The following is a 25957-nucleotide window of genomic DNA, read 5'->3' on the forward strand; positions in this document are numbered from 1 at the left end:
TTTTATTGTAATATATTCAAAAATGTAATTTATTCCTGTGATGCGCAGCTGAATTTACAGCATCATTACTCCAGTCTTCAGTGTCACATGATCCTTCAGAAATCATTCTAATGTGCTGAAAATTGTTTTTGTTGCTTAATACTTTTATGGAAACCATGCTACTTTTTTTTTTCCAGGATTCTTTGATGAATAGAAAGTTCAAAAGAACAGCATTTATTTGAAGTACAAACCTTTGTAACATTATAAATGCCTTTACTGTCACTTTTGATGAATTTAATGCATCCTTGCTGAATAAAAGCATTCATTTCTTCCAGAAAGAATCTTTCCAACCCCAAACTTTTGAATGGTAGCGTATGAGAGCTCTGAGAAGGAGATGGTTTTATAGCATCTCTGATTTGAAATAATACATTACTGGTGGAGTTGGTAAGTTTGATTAATTTCCATGAATCAGTTCATTTCAGTTCATCTGTTTCAATGAGCTGTTTCAAAAACCGATTCTATAATTTGTTACACTCATCAACCATGGAATTAGTGTTTTGATTGTATTCACTCACAGTTGTTAGTGAAAATAATAGTCTGTATTATTTATATAATAGTATTTTTAGTATGTTTACACATAAAATATATTTGCTATTGTTATATTGGTGCATGCAAATTCAAGTGGTTAAATATTATTATTAAATATATTTGGCATCATCAAAAGGCCTAAAGATATTACACATCATGTAATGTTATGTGTAGGGTTTCAATTTACCATTAAGTTACTATAGTAATAAATATATTTATAATAATGTATGCCTAATTTTTATTAGCCCCAGCTACATTATCTGTTTTGGCCCTACTGCTCACATGAGCACATTTGTGCTGAAACTGAACAAACAATAGTCGATTAGCTTAATGGACTAGATCATCACACAATCATTAACTCCTCTAATTGAGGTACATTGGATTATTCACTGCCAAAAACAGTTATGTGATTATTTTATGGCACGTGTAACTGAAAGTTTAAATGATGTGAGCGAATTTGTGAATGTCAGCCATGTAATTAACATGTAGGTGTGGATTTCTTTGAACTGCTCAAAGTCGTGCATTGTATATGCTGTATGTTACATGCTTGCATTGTAAAACGCTGCCTGGCTGTTGCCTGTGAGGTCTAGTCACGCGACATGACATGAGCCGACAGCGGTTTTCCAGTAGAAATGTAAGTTCACTGTGAGTGTCGTTTGTAAGCATTTCTCTTGAGCTGTGTAACCAAATCTATAGGTTTTCATGTTCGTTTAAGTTGTCTTTTGTGGGGTTTCCAAGGCAGCCTCTCTTGCTATTTAATAACATGTCTATTCTCATTCCAAGGCCAGAAGTGAACATCTAGACCATTTGTAGTCAGAAAGTTTTTGATTGTTAAATAAAGACGTCAACATTTTTCCCCTATGAAGCATCATGCCCATCTGAGTATCACCACCAGATGATCTGACCGAGTGTAATGTAACACAGCGGTCTGGGATACTGCGAACATTTGGCTTTTGATGTGTCATTCTTTCCTTTTCATTTTGTTTTTGAATGCCAGCGTGTGACTTGAAGACATGTTTGGTGTATGTATATACATGTAATTTTCATTTATTGAATGAGATGCTTGTGGCCACGTCTCAGCCGCACGGTTACATCACAGCGAGGACTGGGCGGACGAGGTCTTTCCTAGAGTCTCGGGGTGACTGGCTGTTATATAACCTCATAGATGTATTTGTGAAGACGTCCAGCCAAGGAAATTAGATCTTGCCACGAAACTCAGGCCAGAAAACAAAGCAAAACATGGAACAGCCATTCAGACACACCTACTCTCTCTTTATTAGGACTATTTTCCACATTCGAGAATCATAGTAAAGTCATCGAAAGTATGAAATAACACAAAATGAAGTGTGATGTAGTGAGCAAAGCACATTCAACCGATCAAAACAAATTTCCCAGTTGTCTAGATTCCAGCTCTGCTCATTCTGTGTATTCCTGAGATGTTATTGAATTGTGAATGTACATATTCATTAGATTAGATTATTATATTAGATTATTGAGTGGCCAGAGGAATTCACACATTACATATACGCATGGATGGGATGGATGGATGGATGGATGGATGATAGACAGATGAACAGAGAACAATAGATAGATAGAGAGAAAGATGAATGAATGGAAAAGTAGAATGATGGGTGAATGGAGCAATTAAACGATGGATGGAGGATGGATGATAGAATGATAGATGGATAGAAAGGTGGATGGATTATAGAATGATAGATGGATAGAACAATAGAATGATGGATGGCTAATGGAACAATAGATGAATAGAACGATGGCAGGATGTATGAATGATAGATGAATAGAACGATCGATGATGGATGGATGATAGAATGATAAATAGAACAATAGAAGGATGGATGGATGATAGAACAATGAATAGATAGATGGGCAGATAGGCAGATAGATAGATAGATAGATAGATAGATAGATAGATAGATAGATAGATAGATAGATAGATAGGCAGATAGATAGATAGGCAGATAGATAGATAGGCAGATAGACAGGTATTGAAAAGAAAGAAGCCGTAAATGTGTTTAGATGGGGAAGTCCAGGCAGTGCGTGAACATACCTGTCGCTCTGTCAGACACACATGCACAATATTTCTCAAATACATCACTGTGAAACTATTATTAGCTGGAAGCAGCCGGTTACATTGATGTGGTAACATGCAGCTCTTAATCACAATCAGACCCGAGACAGAGACGTCTCACCCTTATTCTCAGCTCTGCACATTGTGTTTCCCTGACTATCATTATTTAGTTTTGTGTACACACTACAGTTCTAAAGTTTCTGTCAGTTTATTCAGCAAAGACACATCAAACTGATCAAAAGTGACAGTAAAAACTTCTATTTCAAATAAAAGATGTTCTTTTGAACTTTCTATTCATCAAATAATCCTGAAAAAAGTATCATAGTTTCCACAAAAGTATAAAGCTGCAAAAATGGTTTTCTGCATATCAGAGTGATTTCTGAAGGATCATGTCACACTGAAGACTGGAGTAATGATGCTGAAAATTCAGCTCTGCATTACAGGAATCAATTACGTTTTAAAATACATTGCAATAGAATTCAGTTATTTTGAATGGTAATAATATTTCACAATATTATTGCTTTTACTGTATTTTTGATCCAATAAATGCATCCTTGGTGAGCAGAAGAGTTATACGGGGCTCTAAAGTCACCTAAATCTCTCATTTAGTGGCAAAAAAAGAAAGAAATGCATGCTGCTACATGACTTATATTTTACTTACAACCTTTCTGACCCCCACACAGGAGCATATGTAGCGAAACACAATGGATCAGCGTGTCCAGACAGGGCCAGATTGATCGCTAGCATGTACTGCTGAACTCAAAGCATGTGTCTGCCATCTAATTTGCTTTTAATAGGGAAGAAAAGAGAGATTTGGAGTCAGCGGATACATATAAAAGCAGACAAACACATTCAGAAAACCTTCTTCTCTTAACAACTTTTTAAGTTGAGTACTTTAATGCTGACTGTTAAAGCATGTTAAATGCTTTTGGAGCAATCCAGTACAAAAACAAGACAGATTTTCCTTTCAAAGTGAAAGGTCAAATGAGAAGTCAAATATAATTGCCTCCAGTGTCAGCAATGCTTTAAATATTAGGTATTTAATAATTAGGTGATTAGCAAAGGGACAAAATGAATGAATATGTACGTCTTGCCAGTAGAACCTGCATAATATCTCTGCGAACCAGCCAGTAATTGCAGTTATGAGCTCTGGAAGTGATGCAGTCGCTCTGTAGTTTCCCTGAGTGCCGCCAGCTTTCCCTCTGGTGCTTAAAAATCTTTCTTTTGCCACATTTTATTTCAAAGCAGCAAATTATGAATGATAGATGAAATCAGGAGATGATTCAGGTTCGATTTGATCCTGGGTTTCCCAAAACAGCACCACAGCTCAATGTCTGGAGCATGTTTTCTACTGTAACTGCAAGGAAATGGAGTTTGTTTTTCTAGTGGTCGATCAATGTATCAGCCAATATTTGTCTTTTTTGTTTGTTTGTTTTCTTTCTTTCTTTTTAGGTTTTTGTTGTTTGATTGTGTCAAGAGTGAAACTTTTATTTTGAAGCGCTGAGAGCCCCACAAATAAGAAGTTGCTGTCTCCAAGTGTAAATCTGTAATTTATTTTACAGATGCTTTCTATCAAATTCAAATTTTTAAAGTTGATACATTTTCAAATGGTTTATTTTCAAATATTTTAGTAAATATTGTGTATTTACAGTAAAAATATATAATTGCTGTATTTATGCTTATAGTCTGACATACAGTATATATGCATATGTGTATAACGTAATAAAAAAAACAAGTTGAGATCAATTTATTTTATTTTTGCAATTAGAAACAGTTTTAAAAAAGACTTTTAGTATATAGTCGCTTATTTTGAATTACTATATAATTCATGTTGCTCTCAAAGTATGTTTATTGCATAAAAGACACAAAAGTAACTCCATACCACAGAGAACACGTTTACATTTAATCGCTGTTACTACTTAAAGGTCCATGTTCTGATTCCATGACGCTCCAGAAACACCTGCGTCGAAACAAATCTCTCCCCATCATGCCATTTTCATTGTCAGATGGAAGATCCACTCTGAATGTGGCGTTCATTTCATGAGCTGGTAGTCAGACTCATTAATTAAGCTTTTAACAAGAACCAGGTGAAGATCATTTCCTAAACGTCCCACTGTGGCATTCAGGTATTTACATATGAGAAACACGGTGTAAAGCGTCGTCTGACCCAGACTGGAAGAGAACGATCACGGTTTAAGGCTCCAGTCGCTCCATTAAATGTGTCTTCTGGTGTGTAAGTGTCTCAGCATGCTGTCCTGCATTGTTTCCATTTTTCCCATGATGCCTGAAGCTGTTTTTGTCCACTCTGGAAAACTTGGTTAAGAGCCGTTGAGTCTGAGACTCTCTGATCGTCTGTTTCGATGGGTTCATGTGATGAGAGAATCAAGTTTAGAGGGATAGTTCACCCAGACATATTCTTACCCTAATGTGCCTCCAAACTATGACTTTCTCTCTTATGTCAAACACAAAAAATATTTTGGTAGAAAGTCATTGTTTGGAACAATATGAGGGTGAAAAATCATGGCAGAATTTTTATTTTTGGATGAACACTTGCTTTAAGTAACCCGTGTGAACTGTTCAGACTTTCCCCTTTGACACATTTGGATAAAAGCATCTGCTGTAAATATGTAAATATGCTGAACTGCATCTGCACTATTAGTAACACATCAGAGTATTATATTGCTAATTATGAGCAACTGAAAGAGAAATTGTTCTCAATTTTTGAAATAAAATAGAAATATTCAACGAAAATCTTAAACTTAAAACTTAAAATAAGAAAAAAGAAAAGTTACTTCAAAATATGAATAAATACTATAATAGTATATAAATTGTGCTAAAACAACCCTGGTTGCATGTAAATGTAAACGGAAATATTATAAATATTTAAATATGATGATAAAATGACTTCAAGTAAATGAAATAAACGATAATTAAATTAATAAAAGATAATTGAAAACATTAATAAATACTCTAATAATAATATAATAATGCAAAAATATAATATGAAAATAGTACTGGTAGCATGTAAATGTAAATAAATTAAAAATAAATAAGCTAAATAGAAATATTACAAAATGAATAAAATGACAACATAAAATTACTAAAACTTCAAGTAAAATTAAAAATAAAAATAAAACCTAATTTAAATATTAATAAATAAATACTATACTACTAATAATAATAATATAATAAAACAATATTAAAATATACTTTAAAAAAATTAAATGAAAATAACACTGGTCACATGTAACCGTAAAAGCGTAAAAAAAAAAAATTAAAGCTGAAAATGTAAAAATAAAATCTAATTAAAAATAAAAATAAATACTATAATAGCATATAAATAATACTAAAACACTGATGTCATGTAAATGTGGAACTGAAATAATAAAATAAATTAAATGAAAGCTAAATAGAAATAAAAAAATATATATTTTAAAGTAAACTAAAATTAAAATAGAAACTGAAAATATAAAAATAAAAGCAAATTCTAAATATTAATAAATTATATAATAATATATAAACAATACTAAAATACTGGTTCACTAATGCCTCTAAAGTTATAGAGCTACTTTTCATCGTGCAGTAGAAGAAAAGCACGCGAGCGAGGCCTCTGAAAGCATGTGAAGCTGCATCGCTGATGGGAACATGTGGATGCCGTTACTCTGGGGATCCTCTCTGTTTTCCTCTCTCAGGACTGAATAATCATCGCTGCGTTGAATCGGTCTCCCTCAAGAGGAATAGAGAATGTTAACATTTGTGTTGCGGCTGTGATTGCTAAAGCAGAGGCTCCGCTGACAGAGCCTCCACGTGTTTTCTTTCATTATGTTTCACTGAGTGTGACGCTGAGAACAATCAGGCATGTTCAGAGCAAATCTCATTCTGCTTTTCTCTCTTTCTCTCTTTGTCCCTTTCATCCAGGTCCGTCTGAGTTGTCTTTATCGGTCAGGTATAATCGACGGCCCACCTGTCCGGACGCCACCGTGGGGGTTCATATTGCCACCCCGCCACCCTCACGCCACAGGAAGAGCCACAGCCTTGGAAACGCGTCTGTTTTGTCTCTTCATACGTATACACACACTTACATACTGTATTTAGATAAGAAAGTTTAGGGTCAGTATGATTTTTTTGAAAGAAATTAATACTTTTATTCAGTAAGGATGCATTAAATTGATCAAAAGTGACAGTAAAGACATTCTATTTTTTTTTAAATGCTGTTTCAACTTGATATTCATCAAATCATATTGAATCATCCCTCAGTTTCAAAATAAATAAATATAATGTATTTAAATTAATGCACTTAGAAGTACAGAGGCCCAGCTTTCTGGAATATTTAAAAGCATAAATGTGAAGCTTTATTATTATTATTATTATTATTGCGCTTGCATGAATTATTCAATAAAATCCTGTTTTTTTGGGGATTTAGGTGGGACTATTTTATTACCGATGTTATTTTAGTATCACTGAGATACTATTAAAAAAAAATTAGATTAGTTTTTATCCTTATATTTTCCATTTTAATTTTGACCGTTTAGTAATTTTGTTGTGTTTTTATCTTTTTTTTTTTTGTATATAACCTCCATAGTTGTTTAGCCCCTATAGGCCTCTATATAAACCTCTATAGATGTTTTCCCCCCAATTTTAGTTAGTTTTAGTAGTTATTTTGGTAAATCAAGTTAAGCTAAATTATGAGAAATGTTACCTTGGCAAGTAGTTGATATTAACAAAAAAGTTTAATATATTTATATTTTATTTAGTTCCACTTAACATTTATTTATTTTAAGTAACAAAGTTGATAATCAGAAATGTGTCTTAAGCAGCAAATCAGCATATTAGAATGATTTCTGAAGGATCGTGTGACACTGAAGCCTGCCACTGTAAAAAAAAAAATGAATCATGGGTCTTGTAATTTTCATTAAAAAAATGAAGATGATAATTAAAAATAGTGAGTATATTTCATTAAAGAAACTGATTCAGTGTTGTTTAGAAAATATTGAGGACTTTTTACTAATAAAATCAAGAGATGTGTTTTCCTCATTTTTTTTAAAGGAAACTTAAGCAGTTTTGAGGCTTGAATTGAGGAACTGGTTAAACTAAAAAAAATTAAGGAAAGAAGGCTACCTATTTATTTTAAGAGAATTAGCTCAATTTTGCTTTGCATATGGCTGGATATGGAGAGTAAATTTTGAAATTAAATGCTATTTTATGTGTTTCTGAGTGAAGGGAAACATCTATTAATGGTTTAATGTTCAGTTATGTTTGACATTTGAAAGAGTTTCTGTTACATTGAAGTCTCCATTGTGCAGAAGAGTAGCGCTTATGGTTATGGACACTACTCCTATGAGGCATTAAGCCTCGTTCAATGAGCAATAGCTTTGCTAGTGCAGCACTTTCCAGTATTTCTCAAGTATTTTCCTACTTGAGCTGTTTGCCTGTATAGAGTCTTTTAAATGTACAAAATAACTCCGTCAAATGCAAACAGGCCTCACTAAAAATCACAGACTTTTGAGAATCAACTTAAAAATAAATGAGCACATTGTCAGAGATTAATTAATTTAGGAGATATTACATGATTTATTAAGTAAATAGCCCATTCCATTTTTTACAGTGTGGAGAAATGATGCTGAAAATTCAGCTTTGATCACAGGAATAAATCAGAATTTAACATATGTTCAAATAGAAAACAGTGGTTTTAAATTGTAATAATAATTGACAATATTACTATTTTTACTGCATTTTTAATCAAACAAATGCAGCCTTGGTGAGCAGAAGAGACTTCTTTCAAAAACATGAAGAAAAAAAATCTTACGAACCCCAAACTTGAACAGTAGTGTAAACATTAAATCTGCAGCACTTTTGCATTTAGTTTGTCAAACGTACTTCTCCCTGGAAACTTTCAGTGTTACACAATCTCATGCCTCGTGATGGTTTTCTGACTGTCTCTCACAGTATGATGTGGCATTTCGGTGTGGTGGAGAGTAAAAGTGCGACGTTCCCCATAGAGAAACCACGTCACCTGCTGGACGACAGCTTCCTGGAGTCCCAGAGTCCAGCGAGGAACAACCCACACAGCTCATCCGTGTCCAACGGCATCTCTATAGGTATCAGCACAAGCCTGCACATTGTATTTAAGAAATGTGCCTGCTTTAATGCACCTTAAGCATTTGTGAGATAATGTTAATTACAGCAAAAAATCATTTTAAATCAGTTTAAAATGAAAAAAAAAAAGTGGTTAAATAATGCACTTGTAAGCAAACAAATCTAACATTAGTTAAGTCAAATATATTTGTATAGTTATTTTCACAATACACATTGTGTCAAAACAGCTTTACAGAAAATCGTTATTTATGTTTATGTAAACCCCCTTGAAATTTCATCTGTAAAGTATCTAAATAGGACTATTGTTCTAATTTGGATGATCTGGTTATCTATTTCTGATGTAATTCGTGAGAACAGATTTCTGATATCATTGCATGCATTGTGCAAAAGGAACAGAACACCATTATATCGTCATGGCAACAGAGTTGAAAGACTAAATATAACTTTACAAAGAGAAACTCGGTAAGAGAATCTACCACACAGATCCCATGCAAACTCATGCAAGTCTGGTGGCTTCAGTTTCTCAATGCTTGACACTTGATACTTCCATAGTATAAGTGCATTATTGTATCTGCAGGAAGTCAGAATTATGTTATAAACATTATTCCACAGCTAATTTTGTATTGTACCCAGAATATATTTCTGATCCTGCATGCTGATTGGTCTAGTAAAATGTGTGTCACTTCACAGCACCTATATTTGGTGTTTTAAATATTACAGTTTTGTAGCCCCAATAAGGTCTTTTGAGGTCCTTTTGTACGTTCTTGCTTCATTTTCACTGTCAGTGATGAGAGAACGTTTGATTTGCGCTCTGATGGAAACGGTTGTGAGGTTTGTGTGGATTGTGTTTTCTCAGGCAGCAGTCAGAGTTCGTTCTGTGAGGATCTCTCTCCGGGGCTCGAGAGGTGAGACTCTGTCTGTTTTGTCGTGTTTTTGTGTCTAAACATCATCTGCTAATAAGAGCTAGATTTCATTTTAAAATAATGTCACATTAGTTATGCATTATCTAACTTAAATGAGCATTACATTGTTAAAGTACTTGATAACATTAGTTAATGAAAATACAACTGTTCGTTGTTAGTTCTGGCCCATTAAATAATAGTAATAGAAATAACTTTTGATTTTTAATAATGATTAGTAAATGCTGACACTAGCATTAACTAAGATACATGCTTTAGAAGTATTTTGATTATTGACTCGTTTGTTCATGTTAACTGAATTGAACTGTACTGAAAAAAGTGTTACTGTAAAACCTTCATAAGATGAACTGCCATGCAACTCTTTCATACTGTAAGTTAAAACTGAGATTTCCAAAATGAAGGACTATTAATTAATTTTTCCTAGCTCAACTGTACTGATTGTTTTTGTTGTTGTTGTTCATTTATCGTTATAAATGTATATAAATGTTTAACATCTATATATGTCCATTCCACAGTAAAGCGCATTGATATACGTACAAATAGCAAAACACAGTAACACAACTACTGAAACAAAAAACATTTTATACATTTTAAAATAAACATTTTATTCAGTTTTCGTTCAATTCTGTCAGAGAGAGTCTGTGTATCTTCTCAAAAAATATTTAGGCTTGAATTTAAGATTTATGTATTTGAATTGCATATGAATTTTCATCTGTTCCCATTCAAGTTTTAACATAATTAAACAAATCAATGCGATGCATATTTGTCAGCCATACATTAGTTCTGTACAAACAAACTGAAAGTTTTAAATGCACAATGCATAATAACCAGGTTTATATATTTATCATCAATAAATCCAATGTGCTTCAGTTTCAAAAATGTAACTGTGAACACAATTAACAGATGTGTTTGAAAGCTTGTTTCCGCCACGGGATAAAAAACAAAAAAGGTCATTGCAACTTTTTACCTCAAAATTCAGACTTTTTTCTTGCAATTCTGAGATAAAAATTAGAATTTTGAGATATAAACTACCAATTTCAAGAAAAAAAAGACATAAATGCAAGACAAAATGTCACAATTACCTTTTTATCTGTATTCCATGGTGGAAAAAAAAGCAGAATTGCAAAAATGTAAACTCCGAATCACAAGATATAAAATGAGCTTCCATTGATTTATACTAAAATCTATGCTAAGCAATTTGAATACATATATTTTGAAATGATTATTTAAATATAATAAAATGGATGCATATAGTTAATAATCTAAGCAATGAATTTTTATTTTTGTATTGTATTTTATTTTATTTGGGGGGGGGGGGATCATACATAAACATACCTGTTTATGTATGACTGGCAAATATCACATTAAGTTCATTAGTTTTTTTATGTTAAAACTGTGTAATCCAATTTAGACCATTTAGAGCTCTGTAGTATCAGTGTGGGTTGAACTCATTGTGGCGACTGTACAAACAGGGGCCGCATGTACGCGACTCTGGGCCCTAACTGGAGGGTTCCTCTCCGCAGCTCCCCCAGAGGCCGCAGCCATGCCCACAGGTACAAACCCCTGCCTGGGTCAAAGGTCACCTCCTCCATTCCTCTGGGGCATCGGGTTCACCTGTCTTGGCATGCAGCGTCTCCTCTTTAACATTCCAGTTTCCCTCTCTTTTCTGGTTTAGTCTGAAGACTGTCATGTCTGTCATCTGTTCTCTCTTTATCCAGCTGTCAGATTGTCATCATCTCAGGATGGTTATAGAACTGTATTTATCCACCTTATTTTTCTACGTGGAAGTAAGCCGTTTTCTGTGAATGTGTGAGACTTCCGGTTCATTAGCCGCTGTAGGGAAATAACGAGAAGAATAACAACGTGCGGTAAACGGTAAAATTGTTTGCTCTACAAACCAGTGTGTTCATAGTTAAGATAATACATTAAAATAGCATGGTAAGACACACCAGTTTGCAATATCAAGCAGCAAAACGAGCTGTTTTGTACAGCTAAAAATAGCTGGACACCAGAAGCCAGACACATTCAAGTTACAAATGGCTGCGACCGCGCTTACGGGAAAAATAAGGTGGATAGAAGAGAAAAGCTCTGGTCCAAAACCTAACCTGTGGACTTGTGGTTCACTGCCCTGTCCTGTCTACCTAGACAGCTTCCTTCTGATGCTGCATCCTAACTAGTGTGACACTGTACATGGACAGCACTCAAATAGAGCTCCTCACATTTACATTCACATTCAGTCATGTAGCAGAGGGGGTTTCAAACTGGGGTCTGCAGCAAAGTTTAATCAAAAACAGCATACAAAATGTAAAAAATTATTTAAAAAATAACATTAAATAAAGAAACTATTTAAAATAAATAGTAAAAAATAATAAATAAATACATAAATTACATTAAAAATAATTAAACTAACAAGTTGATTTAAATAAATAAATAATACAAATAAATAAACAATAACTTAGGTGAAAATAAATAAAAAATAGATTAAAATATATAAATGAATTGGATTAAAGTAAATAATGATAATAATTAGGTTAAAATAAAGAAATAATAAATAGTAGATTACATAAGGGCGTTTCTTCAACTAGGGGCACTTTTAGCCTTGTGAGGTTGAATAAAAAAAACTTGTTCAAAAGTCACATAACACAGTCTCGTAAGTTTAAATAATTTGTCTAGTTTTAAGGTCTGTAAGAGGACAAACTTAGATTGCAAGAGAAATTGTTAATATTTTAAATTTTTCTGACCTGCAATGAACAAATGTCATTTCCACCACATCTCAATATACAGCTGTTATTTAAATATAGAATAACTTATGCCACTCAAGAATTGTCTAATAGTTTTACCAGTTTTTCCATAATGTACAATAATTATACATTTGTCAGTGAGATAAATTAACTGCCCTAAGGACCAAATGCTGAACTGTACACCTGTCACACTCTGAAATTTAATATTGGTTTGGGTAATAGCTTATTAGAAAATAAATAACTTGAATTTTTATATTAAGTAGAGCATGATCTCATTGTTGATACATTTTTAATGAGTGATGAACTTTTTAAATATTTTTTTTAAATGTGTGGTGATGGAAATGACAGGGTGTTGTGGAAATGACAATGAATTAACGTGAATGTAGAGAAACAGCAGAGATATTTATTAGAAAAAGTCTTAAACTCGTCACACTCATTAAACTCAATTCACAAAGTCATTAAACATATCGGTAACACTTTACAATAAGGTGTCATTTGTTAACATTAGTTAATGTATTAACTAACATGAACAAACAATGATCAATGCATGTATTACACTATTTATTAATCTTTGTTAATGTTAGTTAATGAAAATACAGTTGTTCATTGTTTATTCGTGTTAGTTCACAGTGCATTAACTAATGTTAACAAACACAACTTATGATTTTAATAATGCATTAGTAAATGCTGAAATTAACATTAACTAAGATTAATAAATGCTGTAGAAGTATTGTTCATTCTTAGTTCATGTTTACTAATGTTGTTAACTAATGTTAACTAATGAACCTTATTGTAAAGTGTTACCAACATATCAATTGTACTTTGTAACCATAAATGTAGTTTTTTGTGAAAAATGGAAGATAGCTTCACTGATTAGCTTTGAAATAATGCTTAGAATTTCATGTATGCAAAATACTCTTATTTAACTTAAAAATGTTCAGCTTTTTAAAAACACCCTTGAAGGTACAGCATGTGTGGAAATGACGTAGAATAAATATATTAACTGATCAAGCAATATTTACCTTGATTTATCTTCATATGTTGTTGATGTCCAACATGTGCTCTGATGCCATCTAAACAATCTTTCACACAAACTTTTTAAAGAGACATTACAGTGTTGTGGTGGAAATGACACCAATACTGTGCGACAGCTATATTTTGTATAAAAAGTAATATTGATAGTGGTCTCACATTAAATACTATAATGTATTTTAATTATTTTACTAGTTCTTAATTCAGGTACATTAATAGTTACCAGATAAGTCATATTTTTAAACTGTATTTTCATTGTTGAAGTTTAAAAGTCTGGGTGTGCGACAAGGAAAAAACAGTGATTTTGACACCTATAAGGAGGAATTTATCCAAAATTATATGTATTTTTAAAAATATGACCAAAGAACATAAAAGTGCCCATAGTCTAAGAATCACCCATAAGTGAATTAGATGATTAATTAGATGAAATAAAATATATATACATTTAAATAAATAAATAATGCCTCTAAACAGTACAGTGATATAGTGAATAGAAAGAAAAGTATTATATTGGAATAGAATCTAAATATTAAAAAAAATACACCTTTATAATATTATTTTTTCACATTATAATTTTGGTCTATATATGTGAAATATAGCTGCCTTTTTAAATTTTAGACAGATCATATTTGGTAGTCTGTGGCATCTGAAAGTTTGAAAAACCTTTGTATTATCAGACGCTTTCATTCAAAGCAAAGGAAAGGAAAGGAAAGGAAAGGCCGTGACATGTATCCAAGTATGGTGACCCATACTCAGAATTTGTGCTCTGCATTTAACCCATCCTAAGTGCACACACACAGCAGTGAACACACACACACACACACACACGGAGCAGTGGGCAGCCATTTATGCTGCGGCGCCCGGGGAGCAGTTGGGGGTCTAACCTCAGTCGTGGTATTGAGGGTGGAGAGAGCGCTGAACATTCACTCCCCCCACCAACAATCCCTGCCGGATCTGAGACCTAACCTAACGACTGCCCCAAATTGCCCCAAAAGCCAAGTTTCTAGAAAGAAGTGCAAATGAGGAGACTCGACTCAATAGAGTGCTACAGTGATTGTATAAAATGGTTGATTTGTAGTCATTCATAATTCATAAACCCAGTATATTTGCATACACTGTACAATGTATCCAGATATATGCAAATATATCAGTTTGAGAGTGTAAGGAGATGGGTAGTGCAGGTCTTCAGTGGAAATTCAGATATTAACTGGTATTTTAAATAAAATTTTAAACATGTTAATATCAAATATTGCGTAAAATAGACAAAAAAAAAGTTTCCCTTTTTTGTGTTAAATTAATTTAAAACTTGAGAAATTCATCCAGAATAGAGTCTCTTAGAAAGCTGCATATTTATGCTGTTTACCTTTTGAAACAATCTTTACATTGAGAGTGTATGAAAAATATGTCCTACATAGGCAGCTCACTAGGTTTTGAAACAGAGCCGATATCTTGTGAGTGCGGTGTTTGCCGGGTGAAGGGAAACCTTTCTGTCCTGCATCAGCGCTCTCTTTCCTCTCTCACACTCACTTCACCTCAGCCTGAGCTCTCCAGCAGCTCCATCCCATCCTCACATCAGATGTGAGCTGGACCGTCTGCAGCAGCACACACACACACACACACACACACACACACACACACACACGTGTTGCTTGTTGTAGTGAAGGTGTTGGGCTAATGTGATTCCCTCTGTGCAGTCCGTCAGTAGCAGAGTCCAGTCTGGCTCATGGAGAGTCGGGTGGAGTCACGATGGAGGGGCCACTGAAGAGGAAAACCCTGCTGAAGGAGGGCAGGAAACCCAAGGTGAACAGGAAGGGAACCAAAATTAGTTAAAAAAATTGTTTAAATATTTTTCAGCATTTGCCAGTATTCAGTATATAAAGATATTTATGAATTTGCTTTGAAATTGTGCTTACATGACATTTACGCCTCCAGAAACTGTACTTAAGGCCAAAGATGGCAGCATGCAGATCACATATTTTTAAGGGGTTAATGCCCTCAACATCCCATACGTCTTGCATATATATGTATATATAATTTTTAGTTTTTTAAATATCCCCATAAATGGCCAAAAATATATATTTATTAAAATATGGGGGATATGAATATATTTTTTAATATATATAATATATAAGAGTTTAAAAATATATGTTGGCCATATATTCCAGTCCAAGAAAATGCATTCACATATGTCACATTTGCATTTGAAAAAATAAATAAATAAATAAATTGCCAGAAAATATGCAAAAACCTCCAAGATATTTTGTTTTAAATGAGCATTTTATCATGCTCCTGTGTTTAGGTTCAGTAATTTCAGTTTAATGGCAATGAATATGTTATTAATCAGTTATTAAAATGCCTTATTTTTCAAAAATGTCTAAAGTATATGGCCAAATTTTAGCTTTAACTTTTATTTGGTAAAAGATTCATGACAATATTTTAGAAAACCTTCACTGGCCAGCAGGTGCGTCACTGTGGCTTTGAATGAAGCCAATATTTGACTCAAGCACTCCATCTAGTGACCAACATTTACAAAAACAAAACCTCAAAAAAGAGCAATCCAAAGTCTGTTTCTTCATTCATCAGTGTATCTAAAAATAAAATCCCAAAAGATATCCCTACATTTACATGAATGTGTTTGCCATGTACTTAACATTGCATTGCAGGTAAACATTTGATCAGTTCATGCATTCACTAGGAATTAAACACTAATATTGGTGTCATGTTCTCTTTTTTGAGCTACAGGAATTTAGATATCACATATATTTAATGAGTATTACCCAACTCGGTTTAGTTCATATCAGTCTGAGTTGAGTTTGCATCATTATTCGTATTTTTTGTCGGTTTGTTTTTTATTCAGCTTGCCTCGTGGACGCGGTACTGGATCACACTTTGTGGTTCCACTCTCTTATTCTACGGATCCAAAGCTCTGCGAGCCACAGAACGGAAACATGTGAGTGATGCTAAGAATCTCACAGCAATTCCATTTTTTATAAATATAAATAAATAATTATAATAATACATAATAATACATTTTATTTATTTTTAAATAAATGAAAAATGAAGGGGGAAAAAGTATCATTTGATATGAAAATAACATTTTATGCAATCTTACTCTATATAACCCAGTACAAGTCTTCACCGTGTAAGAAAGTGTGTGTTCTGGGCTGGATGGTGGTGCTGCCGGATGATCCGGCTCAACCCAACATCTTCCAGCTCAACGATCCTGACAAAGGTAAATCTGATTCACTGAGGGATTGCTTTAGTGCTTTTATAATGACAGTCTTCACAAAAGGACTCGTTTAGTCATTGTTAAATGAATGGTGAATGATATGTTTTTGCATACATAACTCAAGCAGAATGTCTGTGTTTCTCAGGGAATGTTTACAAGTTTCAGACTAGCGATCGCTTCACTGCGATCATGTGGCACAAACACCTGGAGGAGGCGTGTCGGAGAAGAAGACCTCAGGTATCAACAACCATTGAATTAGGACTGGATGGCATGAAGAAAATCTTTTTTCACAATAACAGTACAAGCTCAGAAAAAAAGGTACAAAAGCTGTCACTGGACCACTACCCTTTCAAAAGATACTTTTAGATACTAATATGTGTACTTTAGATACAAGTATGTATATTTAAGTTACTAAAATTTACCTTTTAGGGGTAAATAATGTACGAATGTTTACCTTTTGAAAGGGTACCATCCTAGTGACAGCTTTTGTACCTTTTTTTCTGAGAGTGTATATAGAACAATAGAGTTATTTTTGTTGGAAGATCAAATGATTAAAATTAATATGGACAGCAACACATTATGAAACGCTTATTAGTTTTAATATTGTATTTTAATATTTTTATTTTAATGTCAAGATATTTATATTTGCATATATCGTATATTATTTTATATAAATTTAAATAAATGTACACTATTGAGTCGGTAAGATTTTTTTATTTTAATTTGAAAAGTTAATTTTGAATAATGAATTTAGCTTTTTGCTTTTGTTTAGCAAGGATGCATTAAAATGATCAAAAGTGAGAGTGAAGACATTTATAATGTTACAAAAGATTTATTTGTCAAATAAATGCACTTTCTATTCATCAAAAAATCCTGAAGAAAAATGTATCAGTTTCTACAGAAATATTAAGCAGCACGACTGTTTTCAACACTGATTATAATCAGAAATGTTTGTTGAGCAGCAAATCAGCATATTAGAATGATTTCTGAAGGATCATGTGATGCTGAAGACTGGAGAAATGATGCTGAAAATTCAGCTTTGATCAGAAATAAATTACATTTTAAAATTATATTAAAATAGAAAGCAGTTATTTTAAATTGCAATAATATTTCACAATATTGCTTATTTTACTGTATTTTTAATCAAATAAATACAGCCTTGGCAAGCATAAGAGACAAAAATCTTACCCAGACTTTTGAATGGTAGTGTATTTATGTATTTATATTAATTGATATGTATTTAATATTACGGGGGGAAAAAAATTCTAATTAAATGAAGTTCGTTCAGCTGCTGTGAACAGATAAACTACAATCGCATAACGCTGTGATTGCTCTTTCCACAGATACCAGCGAATCTCATGTCGTTTGAGTAAACGGACGTGTGTAACTCTTGCCTGAAGACATTTATAAGGTTCCAAAGGCCTACAGAGATGGAGAAGAATGTTTGGTTCAGCAAAAGGATGAAAAAGAGCAAAAATCCTTCATTACTGACGAGTCCACGGAGTCTAACATCAAGATGTCTGTTACAGAGCCGGACGTGGAGGTTTGAGCACTGTATGTGGAGGAAGGGACGTGAATTTGGCCGTTCCAGCTCCATCGTGTCTTTTCTATGGAGACTTTTGGATCTCAAGGTGTTTGTGTGGCTTCAGTGAAGTACATTGTGAGAATTAAATGAAACAGAAGTTCGAGATGGGCATTTTTGTGGTGATATACGTGAGTTTTAGAGAGAAAGAGAAAACATGTCGCCTGTAGCAGAAGAATAAAAAGCCAAACTAATTTGCTCCTACAAAGAGCCGTAACAAACAAACCACAGCTGGATCAGGAAAAAAGAAGAAAAAAGACTTAAAGCAGCTAATGATACTCACTGGTTAAGAGCGGTTTAGTCTCCTTCCAGCAGTGATTTCTATTTCTGGCTAATGTTATGATGTGATGATGCTGGTTGAAGGAGGTTTGTGAGTGTGACTTGTTTACATCAGAGATTCTGAATCCACTTTCTGTTTTAGTCGTTTTATACTCATGAAAGCTTGTTTTAGGCTTTAAGTATTAACTAATTATTAGGCCTTTCCTGTCAAATGAAGGTTTTGCTCACAACTTAAATCAGTTGAAATATGTATAGGGTTCCATGTTTTAACTGGAGAATACAATTTTTATAACACGTAACACAATCACTATTAAAACAAGAGTTTATTTTCCATTTAGCCCATCTCATAAAAACAAGAACTGCTTCTTTTGATGTACGCTATCTAGAAATCCTAAACATTCATGCACACTTACTGGGCAACTCTCACAAAACCTGTCAAAACATTGTCCACGTCATATCTTACCCCAAAAGTGAATAGAAAGAAATAAGCAGTAATATTTTGCTTAAAGAAAGTTAAGCTTATTTTTAAGGTATTTAAAGCCTATTTTGTATTTTGACATTATTTTCATGACAATTAAGCATATTTATCCCTAAAATTCTTATTACTGTAATACAAACAAAAACACCTAATTTAAATTTTAAATATTTATACATCACGGTCATATTTATTGTACTGCCTTTAATTTATGTTTATGGATTTTATTTTATTTTTTATTATTATTATTGCACTTTTTATATTTTAATACAATTAAACTGTGCTTAAAATGTACTTGAAAATAAAGTCACAAGCTTTAAAAAAAAAAAAAAATAGGTAAGAACAGACCGAGTTTTCTTTATGCAAAACATAATTCCTTATATTTATCTTTTGATTTTTGGTGTGAAATGTGATCTGGATATGTTTTGTGAGATTTATCTTGCTGTCACAAGCATCAACAGGGCAGTTGCATGTCTGCAGCCTGAACGAGTATTGATTTAGAAGAGATATCTATTCTTTTACGTCTGTTTTTATCAGTTTAGCTGTAGATGTGAAACATCTGAACACAGCGAACAATGCTGGTTTAGTGGTTATTTGAGATGAGATGCTCATTCAGATTGAGTGCACTGTACTTATTCCTCATTAGTTCTGTGCTGGACTGATGATTGTACTGATGTTTGGCGATAATGTGTGTGTTTTAAGCACGTTTGTCTCTGAATGAAGTTTAACTCTTATAGAGCTGCGCCGCGTCTGTCACTGAAGGAGAAACGACTGTCAGTCTGTAAAACTGAACACACAAACCACACACAGCATCTCATCCACTCAGATCAGCTTCAGAAACCTGACACCAAGCAGAGCTAGAGGAAACCATTCACCCCAGAATGACATTTCTGTCATTATTTACACCCTCTTGTGTTTGAACCAGTTTGATGATTTATTTTCAAAGGAGCACAAAATGAAACATTTGAGAGTATCGTCATGCAACTTTTTCCATAAAAACAACAGTTAAACCCCCCCAAAAAATCGATTTAAAAACACTACTGTCATCCAAATCATGACTCCAGAATACAGTTTTGCATATACTTGTACTTGAAATAATACTATTGCTGTTAAACGATTAATCACCATTAATTGCATCAAAAATAAGTTTTTGTTTACATGTGTGTAGGCCTATTATATATAAACATGAATACATGCATGTGTATATTTTGAAAATATTTACATGTATTTACGTCTATATTTATATTCATATAATTTATATATAAATGTTTAATATATAAACATAACAACATTTTCTGAAATATATACATGCATACATAATAAATATACACAGTACACACATTAACAAAAACATTTTAGATGCGATCAATCATGATTAATGAAAATATATAAAAAATACAGGTTTGAAACAACATGAGGGTGAGTAAATAATGATAAAATGTTGATTTTGTGAACTGACTCCTCATAGTGATCACTAGTTCTGTGTTGAGAGTATTATTTATCTAGCATCAGTTTTGCCTTTCTGTATATGAATTCAGCTTGAAATAGGCCACTGTTTTTGTTGAAGAGAAGCTTTTTCTTTCACACAAGGATGTCAGAGCGAAACACACATGTACAGCTGCACTGCATGCATGTTATGTTTGTTTCTGCTGGAACTGTGAATGAACTTTCATTGTGTTGACATGTAAATATGTTGCTAAATTATTTCTTGTTTGCCATCGTGGTACATTGCGGTTTATCAGCTAAAAGGCTGATTCTTCTGTACAAACATTAAATGCCAGTGAACATGACTGTCTTGGTGTATGATTTTTCACATTTTATTAGATTTTAGGATATTATTTTATTTTATCCGAGGACATTATCAGTAGTTCATGAGGATGGGAAGGAGCTGTGATTACAGCATCACAGATTCTGGTCTGGAGAAGACTGATGGTATGTTTCTTGTGTCTGTGTGTGAAATTTTAGCTCAATTTAAATATATTTAACCTTATTTAATCTTATTTTTCTGTCACTCTTTCATGCAATCTGTATTCTCTCTTCCAGCTTCTCTTGTGATTTGCTCTGGACATGATGATGATGATTATTATTATTATTATTATCAGAAACCAGTAGTCAAAATGCTTTATGCTGGAGAGAATTACTTTTCAAGAATTACTAAAAGTCTATTCATGATGTAAGAAATCATCACTTTACAATGTGGTGTAGATTACTTAATTTCATCCACTGAAGGAATTATTTAACAAAATGTCATACTGCATGCGATAATGCGATACATTCTACTATAATGCATTTACACTTTATGCATTTTGCATGCAGAAAGACATTTTGTGCACAAAATTCTAAACATTTAAGATGCAGAAAACACTTTCCAAAAGTGACAAAAATGCACCCAACATGTCACATGAGACATTTTTGTTGAAAACCTCCTTGGATTATAGACTTACCCTTTTAAATAATGCAAAATGCCTTGAATTTAATGCAAGTCACTTTGAGTGAAAGGGTTTGGCAAGTGCATAGATGAAACCTATAACATCTCCTAAACAAACATCTGTATATATGGCAATAAGTAGATCAAATAGCATTCATGTATCAATTGCAAATTGAATCACAATTTACAGCTACACATGAGAACTATTCTATTTGAGCACATTTCTATTGTTCCAGCTGCACTCTTGAGTGAAACATCATTGTCAATAGTATAGTAAGATCTAGAATAATGAGGACTACATTATAGTATTTGGTGCAAATAAAAATGAGGAGATGGCTTAAATCAAACCCAAAATAATTCTTCTACTTTTAGATACAAGAACTTACTCAAACCCTATTAACAAGTAACCTTTTACACTTTTGACAATAACATAAAAGAAGTACCACTATGTCTACTAATTCACCCCGAGTGTATAACGTTAGCAGTAAAAATGTGGAAACCAGGAAAATATAATGCAAAAATGAAACAAAATGATCTCTAATCAAACTCTAAACAGCAGTATTGGAGATGCTGTTAAGCACCCATCGATAGGGTATATATATCACTCTTGATTAATCCTTTATTAAACTTTGTCTCTAAACTTTCTGAATTTTAATGAAAGCAAAACAGAAATAATAGTTTTTGGTTCTTCAGATTCAATTCATAATCCCAAAACAAATCTTGGTGGGCTGTCTTCTTGTGTGAAGACATCGGTGAAAAACCTGGGTGTTGTCTTTGAGTCTTTGAAATTTGATAAGCAGATAAACTTGGTCATGAAATCATGCTTTTTTCAGTTGCGAATGCTATAAAAAGTTAAGTCATTTCTCTCCTTCAAAAATTTAGAAAAAGTAATCCATGCCTCTATATCCTCCAGGCTGGATTACTGTAATTCTCTATATGTTGGGATTAGCCAATCAGCTCTTTCCCGATTAGTTAGTTCAAAATGCAGCAGCCAGACTGCTCACAGGTACTCGAAAACGGGACCACATCACTCCAGTTTTACCCTCTCTTCACTGGTTGCCTGTGCGCTACAGAATTGATTTTAAAATATTACTCCTAGTGTACAAATCTCTAAATGGTATGGCCCCATCTTACCTTTCTGACCTATTGATTGAACATTTTTCCAGTAGATCACTTCGGTCTTCTAACCAGAGACTGTTGTTCATTCCTAGGTCAAAGTATAAGTGTAGAGGTGACCGTGCATTTTCTGTAGTTGCCCCCAGACTCTGGAATGTATTACCTGTCACAATCAGACTTGCTCCCTCTGTATCTGCCTTTAAGTCTATCTTAAAAACGTATCTGTTTGATAAGGCTTATAATGTGTATTAATACTTTCCTGCCTTACATTTTCTTGTTTTTATTGTACGTTGTGTACTTTATTTATTTATTTATTTATTTTTTAAGTAAATGTGTTTTTATTATTTTTCTATTTTTCCTTTGTTGTAAAGCACATTGGACAACCATGGGTTGTAATTAATAGTGCTATATAAATAAATTTGCCATTGCCATATATACATACAAAACCAGTGCAATTGCTATTCAAAACTAGTCCTTAAACCTAGTCTTTAGCCTGCGGACTGGAAACCAGAGGGTTAATAGTCCAATAGTCACCAAAAATTTTCTTTGTTAATAAAAGAAAACCAACCAACATTTTAACCTCTTACTAGAACTAAAACTTTTCCCTAAAATTTGTTCTTAGGTAAAGCATAATAGACATAACGTTATGATTTTCTTTAAAGCTGCTTTGAAACCATGTGTATTGTGAAACGTGCTATACAAAAAAATGTTTTATCTTGACTTGACCTTGACTTGACCTGCCTAACATTGTGGTTAGGTGATTTGAACCAACATCTAATCTAGTTCACTGCCACATTTGTGCCAGCACATCCCACAATTCTCCAGGTCATGTGATCTTAACTTTAAAAGTGCAGGACTGTGGTTCTGGGAGTCAGATTGACTGATTAACACTCCTCTTCTCTACACTGATCATCAGCACACAGCAGTAATGACAGAACCTGGAGCCTGGAGCGAAGTGAAGCCGGTCACTCTAGAAGTGATCAAGATTTGCCTTGAGGTATGAGACACAGAATCACTCCTAGAGTAAACACACTGTCTGTTACTAGTGAGCTGTTTTGTCTGTTTTGGTGCCGTAATATTGTTTGTACAAAATTACATTTTTTGTTTTTGGGTTGTTTAGTTTTTATTGACTTCAATGACTGAATGAGTTTTTTTTTTATGAAATGTTACACAAAAGCAAGAGGTGTGTGTTTGTCACATTTGTTTTTCTTCTAAAGCGTTCCTTGGACATCAATAGGACAATTTTTATAACACAATCTCTCTATAAACACGAGAGGATAACACACTTTTCTGTTTAGCCCGTCTCACAACCATGAGAACTGCTCTTTTGAATTGTGAGATGATGTACGTTTTCTTTAAAACCCATACAGTACATTAAAAAAAAACATACCCATGCCATATCTTGCCACAAAATGAATAGAAATAAATGGGTTTATATAAGGTGACCATACTATTTACATTAAAAATGTAATTGTTAGGCGCAATGTATTTATCATGTTCATGTTGAACTGCATGTTGAAATCATTTCATCATGTCTTTCCATTTCGTTACAATGATCTAACAATCAACTGATCATACAACCGCTCAAAATGCTAAGTGTTGTATTACTCTTAATGCATAGTTTTTATGGAAAATGATGAACAATATTACACATTTAGATTATGAAAGTGAAGCAACTGAGGACTATGTTCAGGTATGATCAGTTTCAAGATGCCTGTTGTTGGGAGAAAAAACAAATCCCCCACAATTCTAAATCATTGTTATCAGTATTTGTTTTTGCTACAGTAAATGTCTTTTTAGAGGGTGATAGAGCTGGATGCTGATGAAAACCATTCATATTTTTGGACGAGGCAGGCTTTACCCTGGCCAAGACATGGAGGAGAGGTTGAGAGCCCAGCGCTTGACAGGGGCCCAGAACGATGTTCACTGTGGGGCCTGACCACCCCCCACTGAATGTGATTTTGAGGAGGCCCCATAGCAAAATCAGTGCAATGGGCCCAGAATTCCTAGCGACTGCACTAAGAGCAATCATGGTTTCAGGCCAATCCACAGTTTACCACCTTGTATTTACCACCACACTCCCCTTTCCTTAACCAGACTGAAGAGTTTTTCTCCACATGGAGGTGGAAGGTTCACAATAGGCTCCTCACAAACCAGTCACTCTTCCCCAGGCCATAGATGATGCCTGCAATAACATCACAGGAGGAAACCTATGTCAGGCCTGGATTTTCCATGCCAGAAGATTTTTTCCAAGATGTTTAACTAATGAAAACATCCATTATGATGTGGATGAGAACCTGTGGCCAAATCCACAAGACAGGGTTGATAAAAACATAGAAGTGCAACTCCAGTTGACATTTTACTGTAGGCCTACTGTAGTTTTTTTTTTTTCTATTACAATGATGTATGAATGTGTAGAACCATAATGAAACCTGCATCACGTGTTTTATACAACTATATTTAATGATTGTACTAACAACTACACAGTGAAACTATGGGTATCTCGTGTGTGGGTGATTAATGTAATGTTCATATGATATTTCATGATAAATGAGTTATTAGGACCAATGATTCTGCAAATGCAAGGCGGCTTTAAAGATATGAACGCAACATGCAAGTTTTGAACATTGGACAGCCTGTGTTACAAATAATGACTGTTTTGTGTTTAGAGTTTTGAAAAATGACATCAAGGTTCTGAAATTGGTGACAAAATGATTGTAAAAAACTGTAATAATAATAATACATTTTATTTATGGGCGCCTTATACGTGACACTCAAGGACACCTTACATGCAAATAAAACACATAAAACAATTATCAAACAACAATACGATTCAAAGCCCACATTCATAGCTTTACATCCAGAAATATATAAATATATCACCGGTATGCCTGCCTAAAACGATGCGTCTTCAAACGAGATTTGAAAATAGGAAGAAAGTCACTATTACGAATATCTTGTGGAGCGAATGCGTACGAGGAAGAACTACAGAGAATGTAGACGATGATCTAAGAGTTCGAGAGGGAGTATATGTTAAAAGTAGGTCAGATAGATAAGAAGGAGCCAGGTTATGTAATGTAATGCCTTATTAACAATTCATTACGCTGTTTAACAGGAAGCCAGTGCAGTTGTTGGAGAACAGGAGATATGTGTTCCATGGTAGAAGTTCTAATGATTACTCATGCAGCTGAGTTCTGCACTAACTGTAACTTGTGTAAAGGTTTAACAGGAAGACCATAAAAAAAGAGCATTACAAGAGTCAATACGTGAAGTGACAAGAGCATGAACCATAATGGCAGTGCTCCTCGTTGAGAGGACTGGGTGGAGGCAGTTAATATTACGTATATGATAAGCCGTCCGAGTAAACTTGTTAACATGTGCTTAAGCTGTGCTTAAAATATAC

General features: G+C 33.7%; 1 protein-coding gene across 3 annotated transcripts in view; it reads left to right on the forward strand.

Annotated features, from left to right (window-relative positions):
• Positions 1–20794, forward strand: part of LOC131540638 (ras-specific guanine nucleotide-releasing factor RalGPS1) — a 143026-nt gene extending 122232 nt beyond the window's left edge. For 2 of the 3 annotated variants that reach the window (XM_058775703.1, XM_058775704.1), the window contains exons 12-20: positions 6575–6701; positions 8603–8754; positions 9609–9657; positions 11145–11225; positions 15140–15245; positions 16303–16395; positions 16572–16677; positions 16820–16911; positions 18018–20794. In XM_058775703.1, coding sequence (XP_058631686.1) covers positions 6575–6701; positions 8603–8754; positions 9609–9657; positions 11145–11225; positions 15140–15245; positions 16303–16395; positions 16572–16677; positions 16820–16911; positions 18018–18047 — 836 coding nt within the window. In that variant the 3' untranslated portion in view covers positions 18048–20794. The remainder of the gene's footprint in view (positions 1–6574; positions 6702–8602; positions 8755–9608; positions 9658–11144; positions 11226–15139; positions 15246–16302; positions 16396–16571; positions 16678–16819; positions 16912–18017) is intronic. The other variant, XM_058775705.1, reaches the window with a different exon arrangement.
• The last annotated feature ends 5163 nt before the right edge of the window (positions 20795–25957 follow it).

Source organism: Onychostoma macrolepis, chromosome 05, assembly GCF_012432095.1.
Source record: "Onychostoma macrolepis isolate SWU-2019 chromosome 05, ASM1243209v1, whole genome shotgun sequence".
Classification (NCBI taxonomy): domain Eukaryota; kingdom Metazoa; phylum Chordata; class Actinopteri; order Cypriniformes; family Cyprinidae; genus Onychostoma; species Onychostoma macrolepis.